This window comes from Melitaea cinxia, chromosome 2 (genome assembly GCF_905220565.1).
Source record: "Melitaea cinxia chromosome 2, ilMelCinx1.1, whole genome shotgun sequence".
In the NCBI taxonomy this organism is placed as follows: domain Eukaryota; kingdom Metazoa; phylum Arthropoda; class Insecta; order Lepidoptera; family Nymphalidae; genus Melitaea; species Melitaea cinxia.
In genome coordinates this window covers 19,328,127-19,343,804 of record NC_059395.1, presented here as the reverse complement: position 1 = coordinate 19,343,804, position 15,678 = coordinate 19,328,127, and the positions used below count along the sequence as shown (strand labels likewise).

Here is a 15,678-nt window from a genome sequence, read left to right as displayed (position 1 = left end):
ATGTGGTCCATTTTTTCGTCGATCTACGTTGTACTATACCTTGTAACTTTTTACTGAAATAACCGACTTCAATCATTCTTTTTTCAACCAAAAGCTGGTGTTGATGACATGGTTCTGTTTGTATTTGATTGAGATCTGATGATTACTTTTTGAGTCTGAGGTAGGGCACAGTAGGAATTCCCTGCTCAAAATATGGAGCAGCCCGACTGGGCACTACCTACTACCTACTACCTCGACCTTATAGAAGATGACAGCTAAATAATACTGTTTTCAAGCAGTATTGTGTTCCTGTTGGTGAGTAAGGTGACCAGAGCTCCTGGGGGGATTGGGGATTGGGTCGGCAACGCGCTTGCGATGCTTCTGGTGTTGCAGGTGTCTATAAGCTACGGTAATCGCTTACCATCAGGTGAGCCGTAAGCTTGTTTGCCGACCTAGTGTCATAAAAAAAAAGAATTATCTCCAATACTTGACTATTTTTTCGTCTACCTACGTTGTGTTACTGGTCTATGTAATTGAAGATGGTTTTTGTTCATTTGGAAGTAGTTAAACACAATTATGGCATATTTCTATTCGAAATTATAAATCTAAAAATTGTAGTTTCTTAATTGGTGTGCTGTGTGGCTACGGCACTAAAGAATTTAGCCACCCCCTCTCTTCCCGTGGGTGTCGTAAGAGGCGACTAAGGGATAACAATTCCACAACCACCTTGGAACTTAAGAAGCCGACCGATGGCGGGATAACCATCCAACTGCTGGCTTTGAAATACACAGGCCGAAGACGGGCAGCAGCGTCTTCGGTGCGACAAAGCCAGTACTGCGGTCACCAACCCGCCTGCCCAGCGTGGTGACTATGGGCAAAACACATGAGTTCACGTTATTTTTGGCGTAAACTTGTGGAGGCCTATGTCCAGCTGTGGACTGTATAGGCTGTAATGATGAATTGAGGTGTCGAGGTCCTAACGATTCCTATCCCTATTTTACCTTCGGCTATTAAAGTCTATTCGTAGTTTTTTTGCAGGAAGGATAAACTTAATCCAAAACTAGAGGAACAGGCTCTCAAGCCAATAATATAGACAGAAAAATCTAAATATAAATAAAATAAACGTCTTCCACTCAACGGATCCCTACTAGGATTTTCTCCTGGGTCGGTAATCTGGAAATACACAATACACAAGCACAAACCCGCAGACCACGGAACACATCTGTATGGCCTATAAGCCGGTCTAAATATAATAATAATAACATACCTAACCTACTTAATGTTATTAGTTTTTTCTGTATATTTTTCTATAACAAATATGTTGTTAGAAGTTCCATTTTAAGGAAATATATTATAGTAAAAGAGTAAGTGAATTCTTTATTAAAAACTAAAATATAATATCTCGGACACATCGCGGGTATCGCCGGCGCGACACTCGTCCACATCATCGAATCTCCACCACGATTCAATTTCCGCCCGTTTTCCGACCAAATGACTTTCTTCCACATTTTATTTAACGAACTGAAATAATGTTCTACAAAATACGTTGTGTTATGTCTATACTAATATTATGAAAATAAAAGATTTGATTATTTGTTGGTTTGTGATGGAAACTAAAAAACTGCTGGACCGACTTTAAAATTCTTTTACTAGGAGAACTCTATGTCATCGTAGAGATACATACATAGGCTATATTTTAACGGAAGGAAACGGAACACAATCAATTTTTTAAGAAATTTATTTTCAATAATAATTGTGTTTGCAGGAAAACAAAGAAAAACCGACTTCAATTATATCAACAAGTAATACAACGTAGGTAGATGAAAAAATAGTCAAGTAAATACGCATTATCAAAGATTACTCCAAAAGTTGTAATCAGATCTCGATGAAATTTAAATGTGACCACATGATTAAACATCGGCTTTCGATTAAATTAAAAATCATTAAAATCGGGACACCCAGTAAAAAGTTATGCGGATTTTCGAGAGGTTCCCTCGATTTCTCTGGGATCCCATAGATAGATACTGGTTTCCTTATCATGGTACCGTACTAGGGATATTTCCTTTCCAACAAAAAAAGAATTATCAAAATCGGTTCATAAACGACGGAATTATCCCCGAACATACATAAAATATATATATATATATATATATACTATACGGTCGAATTGAGTAACCTCCTCCTTTTTTTGAAGTCGGTTAAAAGGGGATTATAAATTACTAGCAAATAAATAACTAATATAATTAGTTACTACAAATACTTTTTTATAGAAGGACTAAAAACGTGTAGAATTCGCGAAATTTTGGATAATACCTATATATGGATTCTATCGACTGACATCTATTCCATTTATGATTAGAGTTTATGACGTATACATGTCTAATGCACTAAATTTAAGATAGGCGTTAATTGGCTAACAATGGAAGCGAGTTAAAGACAATTTAGAGACATGTAACCTGTAGTCGTGTGTGAGAACTAGTTAACTAAGATTCATCATGACACGCCGTGTTAGGCTGATTATTATTTATGGTAATTAAGAATTGATTATCAAAGGGGGAAACTTACTAACGACTACTTTATTAGATTTATCTTTGAATCTTCTGCATAGTAAACATAAGTTTTAATGTGATACAGCTGAAGAGCTATAGCTACCTGGGTTCTACTATCTCTAGTACAGGAGAGTGTGGCGACGAGTTCAAACGACGGTGCGTTATCACCAGATCGGCTATAGAACGGCTGGGAAAGATTTGGAGAGACAAGAGTTACCAAGAGGACGAAGGTCAGATTGATGGAATGCGTTTTCTTTCCAATTTTTCTTTACGGAAACGAAACATGGTCTTTGAGACAACCAACAGGATTGCCGTGCATTGGAATTGTGCTGGTGGAGACGTCTTCTAAGAATCCCATAGACTCCATTAATTACTCCATCCTCTTAAAACTTAATATTAAAGACCGACTTTAGTCAACTTGCAATTACGAATATTTAAGTTATTAGGTCACGTCTCCAGAAATGAGAACTCGACAGAATGACTGATGATTCAATTCCAGGTTGAAGGCGAGAGAGCACATGGATGACCACCGAATTGCTGGATAGACTCAATCAAAAAAACTACTGTGTCTATCATGGTTGAGTGTACTCTAACGCTACTAATCGATTGAAATGGAAGCACATTGCTAAAAAGCATTCTTTAGAATAGCTTACGGCCACGTTCACTCTGATAAGAGTGTCCGACTTATGAAAGAACAAGATACAGACAGCTACCAAAGCGTGAAGCAATAAGTGATCCTTAAAATCTTCCACAATATCAAAACAATTTTTATTCGGAACATAAAATTGGTATGCTTTATTATCGAGAACATTAGAAATGGTCATGTCGAGAGAATGAGTGAAGAATGATTGACGAAAAAAGCGTATAAGGCGAGTGCAAACGGAAGGGTTGGAAGGGGTAAACCTAGATGTTCCGAGACCAAATGAGGGACGTCTTGTAAAAAGGCCAGGTCAAAAGTACCCTAAACCGAAGAGCATGTATGAAGGGAATAATGAAAGTGGACGAAGCGAAAGAAGTATGTAAGGATCGTAGCAAATGGAAAGAAGTGGTCTCTGCTTACCTCTACGGGAAGAAGGAGTGATTGTATGTTCGTATGAAACTTTAAATACAGTCAACATCCAATGTGCGATTTTATTTTTATTTTATTTTTAAACCCATAGATGCTAACGAAATTGTTAAGACATTTAAAACTTTAGAAATTAAAAACACCACTGACCTCTGGGGTATATCTGTTAAAATTATTGGTACAAAAGTTTGAGAATAAAATTATTAACAGATGTCGATACAGCTAGATTAGTTTACTTCAGCTACTTCCACAGTATAATGTGCTATGGCATTTTGCTATGGGGCAATGCGGCTGATGTTAATGTTATTTTTATTCTGCACAAAAAAGGCTATCCGTTACATTTATAAAAAGGGATGTAAAGAATCTCTGAAAGAGAAATTTAAAGACATAAACATCCTGACCTTTGCATCGCAGTATATTTATGAAAATATAATGTACATACGGAAAAATAGGCATTTATTTGTTAGTCGTAGTGATCGACATGCCTCACATGATGATATAACACTCAGGAACGACCACAAATTAATATTTCCTAAATGCCGGCTCAGAAAAAAAGTAGTTCCTTTATATGAATACATATTATTACACATATACATTTTATATTGTACAATAAGATAGACATCTTATTGTACAATAAGATTCCGGCTGCGCTTCAATCTCTGCCTTTACTGAAGTTTAAAAAAATTACTAAGCGAACTTTACGTAGTAAAGCCTATTATAACATCAATGAATATCTTAATGATGAAAAGGCGTGGGATTGATAAAGCTTGACCAGGCTATGTCTTTGATCTCAATCTGTAAATAGATATAGTTAAAATGTTGTAAGGAGGTGACATGTGGTGGTTTCGTCACACACGATTGGCTGTCTCGTGTTTGTCCTGATCATTTCATGGTCATACTGTTACTTTTATCTTGTATATATGACTTTAAATTTTTAAAAGAGTACCGAGAGTTTTTTTCCTCCGGCTTTTTTTTCTCTCGACCTACACTAGGGACATACATTAGTTTATCTATTTATTGTAATATTTAATAAAGCCGACGACATAATAGGAAGGTAACGTCTACCGAGACATTAGAAATATTAGAAACTTAAAGTAACTTAATATTTAGATTATTTTGACTAAGTTAAGGTTGCACATAACACTGTGTATACTATCTAAGTTTCTAATGTACCCAACGTTAAGATACAAATTTTTTTATTTTATTGTTCGATTTTTTGCCACCTTAAATTTATTACTGTCGAATTTTTTTTTTAAATTAATTAGTATTATTATTTTTGTAAATGACATTGCTGTGCTGTGTGGCTACGGCACTAAAGAATTTAGCCACCCCCTCTCTTCCCGTGGGTGTCGTAAGAGGCGACTAAGGGATAACAAGGTTCCACAACCATCTTGGAACTTAAGAAGCCGACCGATGGCGGGATAGCCATCCAACTGCTGGCTTTAAAATACACAGGCCGAAGACGGGCAGCAGCGTCTTTGGTGCGACAAAGCCAGTACTGCGGTCACCAACCCGCCTGCCCAGCGTGGTGACTATGGGCAAAACACATGAGTTCACGTTATTTTTGACGTAAACTTGTGGAGGCCTATGTCTAGCAGTGGACTGTATAGGCTGTAATGAATGAAAAAATGACATTATTTTGACTTTCGGAAGTGTGTACGTCACCTTATGACGAAATAAATGTTTTCATTTCATTTCATCACACAGTTTATTTACGTGGACTAATTGATACATTTATCATCATTGGTCTTTATTTTCAAAAAATTATATGATGAGTATTGGTATAAATAGAAAGATTATTGAAATAGAAGAGTAAGAAAGTAAAAGCAGGATGAAAGGAGTAACGGCTACCGGTTTTCTCGCTACTACTTATAATTCGTTAAAAACTTATTAAATTATATAGTGTTTTACGAATGAAATATTGAAAAATTAGTTTGATTCTAAGACATCTATTCAAGACATCCTAGCTGATAATAAAAGTCTAAGAAATGTCCTAAAAAGACATCACTAGATATTTAAAAAACTTGTACTTAGTAAAGAGATGGTAAACATTGCCAGTACTGTTGTAAAAATACATAAGTGTCAAGAGTTTCCTTTTGATCATAAAAATAAATAGAATACAAGATAAATACGACCGTAAATTTTTCACGGAGCGCCTCAGAATATTTTATGGATGATAAGCTTATGAAGACGTATTTTATTGCTGGGAAATTGAAAAGTTTGACGAGAGAATATTATTTGAAATGCTATAATTATGTTCTACGCACAAGACATATCTAGAGTTACGCGTGTCTGTTTCTAATTCTTAAGACCTACCTGTAGTAAAACATCGTCAGTCAAAGTTTCTTTTTGGTCTGGTGAAAGAATTTTCTTCTAATTACGTTCTTATTCTATTTCTGTCTATATTCTCTTTTTATTACTCATAATCTACATCCTCTTTCAAAAACCTTGATGACTAGCACTAAATTGTATTTTTATACCGGACATCCTGAAATTAACCCGTTAACACGAACAGAATATTTTTTTTTAATGTTATATAAATGTTATATTTATAAGATTATTTGACGTTATATCAGTTTAGGTTTGACTTTGACATACTTATTTAATGGTTTGTAGTTGATTTGTAGTTTAAAAAACAATTGGATGAAATAATTGAAGCAATTTTAACAAAATTTAAAAATGAGCATAAGATGCTTATATTTTAAATCTGCAACGGTGGAAAACGAGCGTAAAGTCCATCTGATGGTAAACGGATACCGTAGCCTTTAAACGCCTGCAACACCAGAAGCATCGCAAGCGCATTGCCTACTCCATTCCCGACAGCCCCAGGTGCTCTGGCTACATCTAATCACAAGAAGACAATACTATTTGAGGGCGGTGTTATACGGCTGCGGTCTTTTGTATGGTTGAGGTACTTCGCCAATACCACACACGGAACTCTCTTAGGTTTGTGTCATATTTGATCGTTACATCTTAAGTTAGTCATTGTTGCGTTTTAACTTACAATATTTCATGTTAGGTTAGTCTTTTAATATGAGTCATCAAATACTTATTTACCTCATTTCTTATTTCTGAACTCTCTTATGGGTAAAATTTGTATCTCTCTATTGTTATGTTTGTTAAAGATTATGCTGAATCGTCTGAACAACCTGGATCCTAACGGTTTCAAATTTATACATTACCTATTGAGGTATATTGTGTCTAATTTTCTACTTCTTTAAATAAATTCCGTTCTCTTGGTACTTTTCTGGAGAGGTAGAGCAATGCTTTTATACGTCATCTTATAACGAGAGAAAAGAGAAATGATGTATACGTTACCAACTTCTGTGTGTTCTGTTTATTGTAGTGTAGTTCCTTTTTGGGTATCAATAATTAATTAAAATATCTAAAAACTATTTTACTATAATTGCACTGTGCGTAAATATTACAACAGTATGGCTTCTTATCCATAGTCTCTTAACAGTCTTACCTTAAATATTTTTACAAAGAAAAAAGACATTTTTTCTATTGCACGTAACATTTATTACTATTACAGAGTGTTAGTTTAATACATTAATATAAAAACATTAAAAATATATAAAGTTTGTTCGAAGTGGTCTCTGTTGGGGCCAGTGCCCTGTGCCGTAATGGTTAGGGAAAACTGGTACCCGATGCTGGTTAATAAAAGTGGACTGTATTTTTTCTAGATGTATATTGTAGTTTAAATTATAAAAATATATAAAACTATGGACGGCTTGGCGTCGCGGATAAAGAAAATATTGATGTTGACGGCTCGGCGTCGCGAATGACAATTTTAATACGTCGGCGCTGCGCTCGCATCGTCGCCGGCACTCCCCGCCCCTTCGCGTCGCCCGCGCCCTACGCGATCATCAGGCGCGCACGTACTCATACATACTCCCCGCGTTGAAGAGTCTTCTTCAATATTTACAGTCGGCAGGGGACAAATCATATTGAAGGCCCGTCTGATTACGCCCTTCCTGGTGCGAATGTCTGCCACCCTTGCAACTCCATCTTCACCCGGAAGCACTCGAAGAATTCGCCCCAGCAACCACATGATTGGTTGACTGGACTTGTCCTTTATCACAACCAAGGCACCCTCCTTCAACGTCTCCTGCGATTGCATCCACTTTGTTTTCTGCTGAAGTAAAGTGACATATTCATTAGAAAATCGATTCCAAAAGTGTTGCTTGAGTACTTGGATTCTGTTGAATCTCGCAAGAGATGATATTTTAGTGACAGTGATCACAGACTGCGGTGCGAATAAAAGAGATCGTCCAATAAGGAGATGAGCTGGTGTTAAAGGACAAAGATCAGAAGGATCGTCGGACAAAGGTGTAAGGGGACGTGAATTTAATATTGCCTCCACTTGAATTAATAAGGTATTCATTTCCTCGTAGTCTAGAAACGTCAGACTCAAAACACGTCGTAAATGATGCTTAACAGATTTAACGGCTGATTCCCACAAACCGCCGAAATGAGGAGCATAAGCTGGAATAAATGTAAACCTTATACCTTCCTCAGTCGTGTCTGCCGGTGAAAGCCGCTTGAGAAGTGTAGATAGCTCATGGAATGTACCAACAAATGTAGTCCCATTATCTGAATAAATGTTTCGCGGTTTACCTCTACGGGATATAAATCTATTTAAAGCTGCTATGAAAGCTTCCTTCGTCAAGTCCGAAACAAGTTCTAAGTGCAACGCCTTTGTTGCTAAGCATACAAACACACAAATGTAGGACTTTATATGCCTGCAACCCTTTCCCTTGTGGTTTGCTATCATTACTGGCCCGGCATAATCTACACCTGTATCAAGAAAAGGAAATTCTAAAGTAACACGCTGTTGAGGCAAATTACCCATAATCGGTTGAAGTGTTTTTCCCCTAAGTCTACAACATTTAACGCATGAACGGACGACGCTCTTTGCTAACTTAGTACCTCCTAACACCCAATAATTATGCCTTACTGTGGCTAGTAATAATTGAGGACCTGAATGTAAGTACTTAATATGCAGCATTACGAAAAGAGACCTGCACAAAGGATGCCTACTACAAAGTAATATAGGATGCTTGACATTAAAATCGTAATTAGTGTTAGCGAGTCTGCCACCGACTCTCATAAGTTTATTATCGTCAATAAATGGTGAAAGAGACAAAAGTCTATTTTTATAAGGCAAGTTTTGGTTATTTATAAGTAACTGATATTCCTCTAGAAAGGAATCCTGCTGAGCAATCCTCAAGAGAAAATTAGTGGCATTACCAAGTTCATCAACTGTTATATTACCACTTAATTTTTCGGACTTACCACGGCAATTATTGATAAATCTGAATATGAATGAAACAACACGCTGTAATTTTGAAAATACTGAAAACCTTGTAATTAATTCTGTAAATATATTACTCTCCTGAACAACATGTAAGCATCCAATTGTCTCTGGTAAGTCGGAAAATTGTATTTCTTGTTTAGGTTGGATTGGCCAATCTCTTGGCTCTGATTGAAGAAAAGAAGGCCCCGACCACCATAAGGAAGATTTACTAAGAATGTCCGCCCTTAAACCTCGTGAAGCGATATCCGCTGGATTGTCCTTTGAAGGAATATAACGCCATTCGTAATTGGAAAAACCCTCCTGTATCTCGGAAACACGATGACGCACAAATGGTTTCAGTTGACCTGGAGAAGATCTGAGCCAACACAACACGATTGTGGAATCTGACCACAATATACATTTATTAAATGTAATTGTTAAAGATTCCAAGATTTTGATACCCAGTCTCACTCCCAGTAGTACACTGCAAAGTTCTAATCGGGGAATACTGACCGTTTTCAATGGAGCCACCTTACTTTTAGAAGCAAGAAGGCGGATACTAACAGTGCCATCAACGTCTAAGCATCTAATGTATATGCATGCGCCGTACGCCCTCTCAGAAGCATCTGTAAATATGTGCAGTTGTATGTTAGTTGGTGTTTGAGAAATAACACACCTTGGTATACTTAAGGTTTTTAATGTTGGCAATGAAGTAACAAAATCAGACCAAATCCTTCCAATATGAGCCGGAACAGGCTCATCCCAGCTACACCCTTCCTTCCACAATTGCTGCATCAATAGTTTAGCCTCTACAATACTAGGCGCAACAAGGCCAAGAGGATCGAATATCTGAGCAATAGTTGATAAAATAAAACGCTTATTGGCAACGTCCTTCGATTGAATAGAGATTGGAAATGACAAAGTATCCGCCGAGCACGTCCAGTACAACCCTAACGTTTTAGACAGATAGTCATTGCTAAGGTCCACGGATCCAGACACGTCAGATTGGCCGGAAATAGCGAGCAACACCTTATTGTTATTTGAATGCCATTTACGCAAATTCAACTGAGCCGACGTTAAAGCACGACTTACCCCCTGACATAGTAAAATCGTTTCGGTTATAGTGTTATGACCCGACAAGAAATCGTCGACATAGAAATCCTTACAGATTGCTCGTTTTATATCTGGATCTGCAGACTCCCGACCCAACTGATGTAAACATCTGGTAGCAAGAAAAGATGCCGACGATGTACCATAAGTGACAGTATTGAGCTGATATCTTTTTATGGGGTGAGAGGGATGGAACCTCCATAGAATTTGTTGAAGTGCGCGCTGGTGTTCACAGACTTCCGTCTGTCGGTACATTTTTTCGATGTCAGCAGTCACAACGTATTTATGCTGTCGAAACCTTAATAAGATTGATAATAAATCGTCTTGTAGTGTTGGCCCTACTCTTAAAATATCATTCAGTGAAACACCTGACGTTGTTACCGCCGAAGCATCGAAAACAACACGCAACTTCGTAGTAGAACTCGATTCTCGCAAAACACCGTGGTGTGGTAAATAGCAAGAAACAGTTCCATTTGTTTGGGATTCTGTCATGTGACCAAGGGCGAGGTACTCTTTCATAAATTCCATATAAAGCTGTTTCATAGTAGTATCTCGGTCCAGTCTACGCTCCAAGGATAAAAATCTACGCTCAGCCAGATGATAGGAGTCCCCTAAGATCGTGGGGGATTCCTTTAGAGGCAACGTAACAACAAAGCGTCCGTCTGCCTTGCGTTTTGTAGTCTTTACAAAATGTTCCTCGCATGCGCGTTCTTCTGGGGAAAAAATATGCTTAGAAGAAACAGAATCAAGCTCCCAGAAACGAGTAAGGTCAAATTCTAAATTGTTGCTTAACATACATATAGGTTGTTGATCGTTATCGTAATGTTTATCTATGATAGAACCAGAAACAAGCCAGCCTAGTTTAGTTTCAAAAAGTGTGGGCTTATTTTTGCCTAAATTTATGCGATTTGTTCCGATCACATTCCAAAATATTTCTGCACCTACCAATATGTCTATTACAGAAGAAATGTGAAATGACGGATCAGCTAATGCAACACCCGATGGTATTTGTATATTACTTAAATTAACATAGGTAGAAGGAATAAGTGTTGTAATGGTAGGTAAGATTATGCAATCAATCTTCACCCTATAGTCACTAAAGTAGGACTCCAATGTAAGAGAACACGACCGTGAACTATTGTGAAGTTGATTATTGATACCAGACACCTTAGTTTCAGCGGAAATAGTATTAAGTCTTAGCTTACCAGCGAAATTTAGTGTTATGAAATTGTTGGTACTTCCATTATCAAGCAAGATTCTAGCAGCATACGGCTTTCCATTGATATCAAGGACCTTAACTAAAGCTGTTGAAAGCAGAACAGTAGAAGTTTGATGAGAATTAGAATGAACTTCACTAGACGACAGTGCCACGCTTTGAGAAGGTGACTCTTCTGTATGCAATAAGGTATTATGATTTTTGGTACAGTATTTACAATGAGAAGACTTGCACTTGGTTTCAGTATGACCGAATCGTAAACAATTCAAACAAACTCCAAACGCTCTCGCTCTTTGAATTCTCATCTCAACCGGTAGCATCCTAAATGATTCGCATTGAAACAGCGCGTGACCTTTTTTACAGAGGGGACATGATAATGATTTACTCGGTAAAATCGCAAAAGTTTTGGATTTGTTAAGACTGATATCTGATTTATAGCTATCCATCTTTGCTGTATCTAAAGTTTCTAAAAGATCTGCTTTGTCAGAAAGAAATTTAGTGAAATTTTCCAATGTGGGGGGATTTTTATAGTTGTTCCTATGGAATTCCCACTCCCTATTTGTGACATTATCCAATTTAGAAGACATCATAAAAATGATTAATGTATCCCAGTATTGGACTGGTTGGCCTAAGTTAGATAATGCTCTTAAATTTTTATTTATTGTGTCGATCAAATTGCGCAAGCCTACACTAGATTCCTTTTGTATGGATCCTATTTTGAACAAAGAATTCAAATGGTGATTTTCTAGAAGACGTTTGTTATCATATCGTTCGCATAGAGTTTTCCAGGCAACCTCATAATTATCGGCACAAAAATCTAAACCCGAGATAATCAAAGACGCATTACCCTTCAAAGAAGCCCGGAGGTAATGAAATTTATTCACATTATCAAGAGTATTGTCCGAATGAATTAAAGAATTAAACGTGTCCCTAAAGCCAAGCCAGTACTGATATTCACCGTTAAAATGTGGCAAGTCTATCTTAGGTAATTCAACAACCTTACGTCTGTGTGAATGTACTTCAGAGCAAACCGGTGACACAGTGTCCTGCGCAGGGGGCGACAGCTTGCTATGACTCTGGATCAAGGCACGACCGGCAGACACGAGAGAGTAGTACTGGGAATAGAAGGCCTCACGCTCTCTTGCCTCGTCCTCAGGCATATCCGACAACTCATCCAGCTCACTCTGAAAAGCATCGAAATCATCGTATAAGCTCTCAATTCTATCCAAACGCAATTGAAGTTCTATTTGTGTTTGTAATTCATCAGTTTGTTTGCTATTTGCAAGCGATTTCAAATAACTACTAAAGCCAGTAAGCTTTCCCTTAATTATGGCTCGCTTCTTAATCAAATGTTTTATTTGTTTATCACTCATTATTAACTTTGATTAAAATATTTAATATTATTTATCAGTTGTTATAATTTATTAACAATGAGTAATTAATTTGCAATAATTATTTTAAAGATTGTTTTTTAAGCAAAGGCAAGCAAGGTTTTAGTACGTAAGAAACAAATTTAAACTTCAATTCATTAAAATTTTAAAAGCAATTTGTTTGAGTTAAAAATCCTTATGAAAAAGTAAAGCAACCAACTACTAGTATATGCGATTGCTATTTAAAATAGCTAGGCGCCTAATATTGCAACTACAATGGTACAATTTTATTTTTGAAATACCGACCTGTAATAAAAATTATAAATTAGCAATTTTGTTAAAAAATCAATTTTAATGCGAGCTACAACTAATGAAAATGATGATATAAGCTATTATTTAATGAATAGTAATGCTAATGATTTTAAAAAGCTGGCGAATAATTTATTTGCGTAGGTAGATGCTAAATTTATAAAAGTTAAAATATAAAAATATTTACGTAAAATATTATGATTTAATCTATAGAATTTTATTGGATGAATAATCTAGTTACTGATTATGATGATCTAACGAATCTAAGACTACGAAATAATGAGATGAATAAAATTATAAAAAGGGTATGAAATGAATCGAAAATGAAATGATGATTGATGAATGATAGGATGACACTAGGATATGGAACGATCTCACGTGTATCCTGGATGTATGATGATCGCAGCTTCTGTCGTTTCCAAGACCTGATGTATTCCTGCTGACTAATGAATTGCTTCTTGTCCGGGAATGTCAGCTATGAGTGCAGCAATGTTCACTCCGGCGAAACAACTTGAACAGGAACAATGCAAGGCGGTGACTTTCGCTCGACCTTTGACGTAGCCGTTTCGATCTTTTATGCGGCTCGATGAACCATATGTTGGGGCCAGTGCCCTGTGCCGTAATGGTTAGGGAAAACTGGTACCCGATGCTGGTTAATAAAAGTGGACTGTATTTTTTCTAGATGTATATTGTAGTTTAAATTATAAAAATATATAAAACTATGGACGGCTTGGCGTCGCGGATAAAGAAAATATTGATGTTGACGGCTCGGCGTCGCGAATGACAATTTTAATACGTCGGCGCTGCGCTCGCATCGTCGCCGGCACTCCCCGCCCCTTCGCGTCGCCCGCGCCCTACGCGATCATCAGGCGCGCACGTACTCATACAGTCTCCTTTAGCTGCAATACAGACCTTTAAACGTTGAGGTCAGTTATCAATAAAAACACGCACTCTTTCCATTGGAAAATTCTTCACTGCCAATCGTATGGATTGTTTTAGGGACTCCAAATTATCATAGCATTTAGCAAGCCTTACTCTCTAAAATTGACCATAGATTATAATCTAATTCTTCTAGTTCTACCTCCTCTCATCTTTACCTCCCCTATATAAAATCTTTTGCTTTCGGACAGGATTTCTACAAAATCTTTCTTTTACCGCTTTGATCGCTTTTTTCGTACGAATACTACGTGGAAGGCCAGACCTTTTTCTGTTACAACCAGAGGAGGTTTTATTGTTCATGTCAATAGCCCGGTACACAAACATTTGACTAATACCAGTCTGTGTCCATACCTACTTTGTGTAATGCAATTAAAGCGATTCGGTTTTCTCCTTATCACCTCACTCCATTTTAATATCACAAAATATTTAAGACAGATTCTAAATTCAAATATAATATTTTGTTTATTTTTAATTAAACTGTATTTATGGGCAGACTGTATTTATAAGTACTGTACTCTAAAAATCTTTCATAACTGTACAATTTTGGTACTTCATTTCTACACTTTCGCTAAATTAACTAAATTAACTTTCCTTATAAGTGGTGTGACGTAATGTTTTATTTTTCACATTTTCAAATAGTTTTTTTTTAGTAACAGTTAGTTAATCGATTAACGTCGATGTTTTCGTAAGACCATCTTTCAAGTACTGGCTTTGTGTACTAGAACGATTAACTACAATTACGGTTCTGCTGCTGCAATTACGGTTGTGCTGTGTGGCTACGGCACCAAAGAATATAGCCATCCCCTCTCTTCCCGTCGGTGTCGTAAGAGGCGACTAAGGGATAACAAGGTTCTACTACCACCTTGGAACTTAAGAAGCCGACCGATGGTGGGATAACCATCTAACCGCTGGCTTTGAAACACACAGGCCCAAGACGGGCAGCAGCGTCTTCGGTGCGACAAAGCCAGCCCCGCGATCACCAACCTCAACCCAGCGTAATGACTATGAGCAACACACACGAGTTCACGCATTTTTGGCACGAACTTGTGGAGGTCTATGTCCAGCAGTGGACTGCAATAGGCTGGAATGATGATGATAATGATGATGACGGTTCTGCTCTTCCGATTCGTTTCCAGACATAATATTTTATAGCTTGGTATCGTGGTCGTAATGTAAATTTGGAAATGAAGATTTTTTATGTCTACACAATAATTTAACGAAGATATGATAATTAGAACTTAAGATAAAACATGCAGCGATATTGATCACTTTGTATTTACTACATTTTACCAGATTATTACCAAAAAATATAAATATAAATAGTGTCTTCACAAATATTATGAGCAAATAAATTTAACATCATCGTTTTAAAATACTGATACCCTTACCAAACATTTTTACAAATTTATATCAAGTCTTTATGTACTTAAAAAAAAGTTTACAATAGTATAATTGATACTTCTAGTAGGAGCAGTGATGTAATACACCATGTATGAGTGACATTAAATGTACGTTCACGTGACGTTACTAGGACGGGATTATCAATCAATAGTTGTCCTCATATCTGTTCGTCAGTCGGCTTTTGTTGGTGGTGTAAAATGATGTCATTGGACATATTTAGTGTGTGTCCGTGTGCGTGTGTGCGTGTCGTGTACCGATGTGGACTGACAGCTGGACGTCGCGATGTTTATTTGGACAATACTGATTTTCTTTCTCTTTCTTCTTTTGTCGAGTCATATCAACGGATTTGCTTGGAGACATAGTTGCCGGTATAGTTCGATTTTTCTGGTGTAACGTATTTTTGTTCTGTGCTTTGTTCGCTTTTATAAATTAAATATCAA

The 15,678-nt window shown here is 37.0% G+C and overlaps 1 protein-coding gene across 4 annotated transcripts; it reads right to left on the bottom strand.

Moving 5' to 3' along the window:
* Positions 1-7,217: 7,217 nt before the first annotated feature.
* Positions 7,218-13,782, bottom strand: LOC123661244. 4 transcript variants are annotated; one of them, XM_045596245.1, is made up of 3 exons: positions 13,324-13,782; positions 12,218-12,403; positions 7,218-7,732 (listed from the first exon to the last, which is right to left on the bottom strand). In XM_045596245.1, the coding sequence occupies exons 2-3, from the start codon at positions 12,377-12,379 to the stop codon at positions 7,388-7,390; spliced, it is 507 nt and encodes a 168-aa protein (XP_045452201.1). In that variant the 5' UTR covers positions 12,380-12,403; positions 13,324-13,782; the 3' UTR covers positions 7,218-7,387. The 4 variants fall into 4 exon arrangements, with proteins under 4 accessions (XP_045452201.1, XP_045452188.1, XP_045452195.1 ...); XM_045596232.1 differs by lacking the exon at positions 13,324-13,782 and having other exon boundaries at positions 12,218-12,607; XM_045596239.1 differs by lacking the exon at positions 13,324-13,782 and having other exon boundaries at positions 7,218-7,729; positions 12,218-12,607.
* Positions 13,783-15,678: the final 1,896 nt, after the last annotated feature.

What these genes read in the sequence shown, in the direction of transcription:
- LOC123661244 (XM_045596232.1), bottom strand. Translation starts at nt 12,592, where the DNA reads ATGAGTGATAAACAAATAAAACATTTGATTAAGAAGCGAGCCATAATT. An exon ending in TACATTCACACAGACGTAAG is followed by an intron (nt 7,733 to 12,217) that starts GTTGTTGAATTA and finishes ACTTTACTTCAG; the next exon opens with CAGAAAACAAAGTGGATGCA.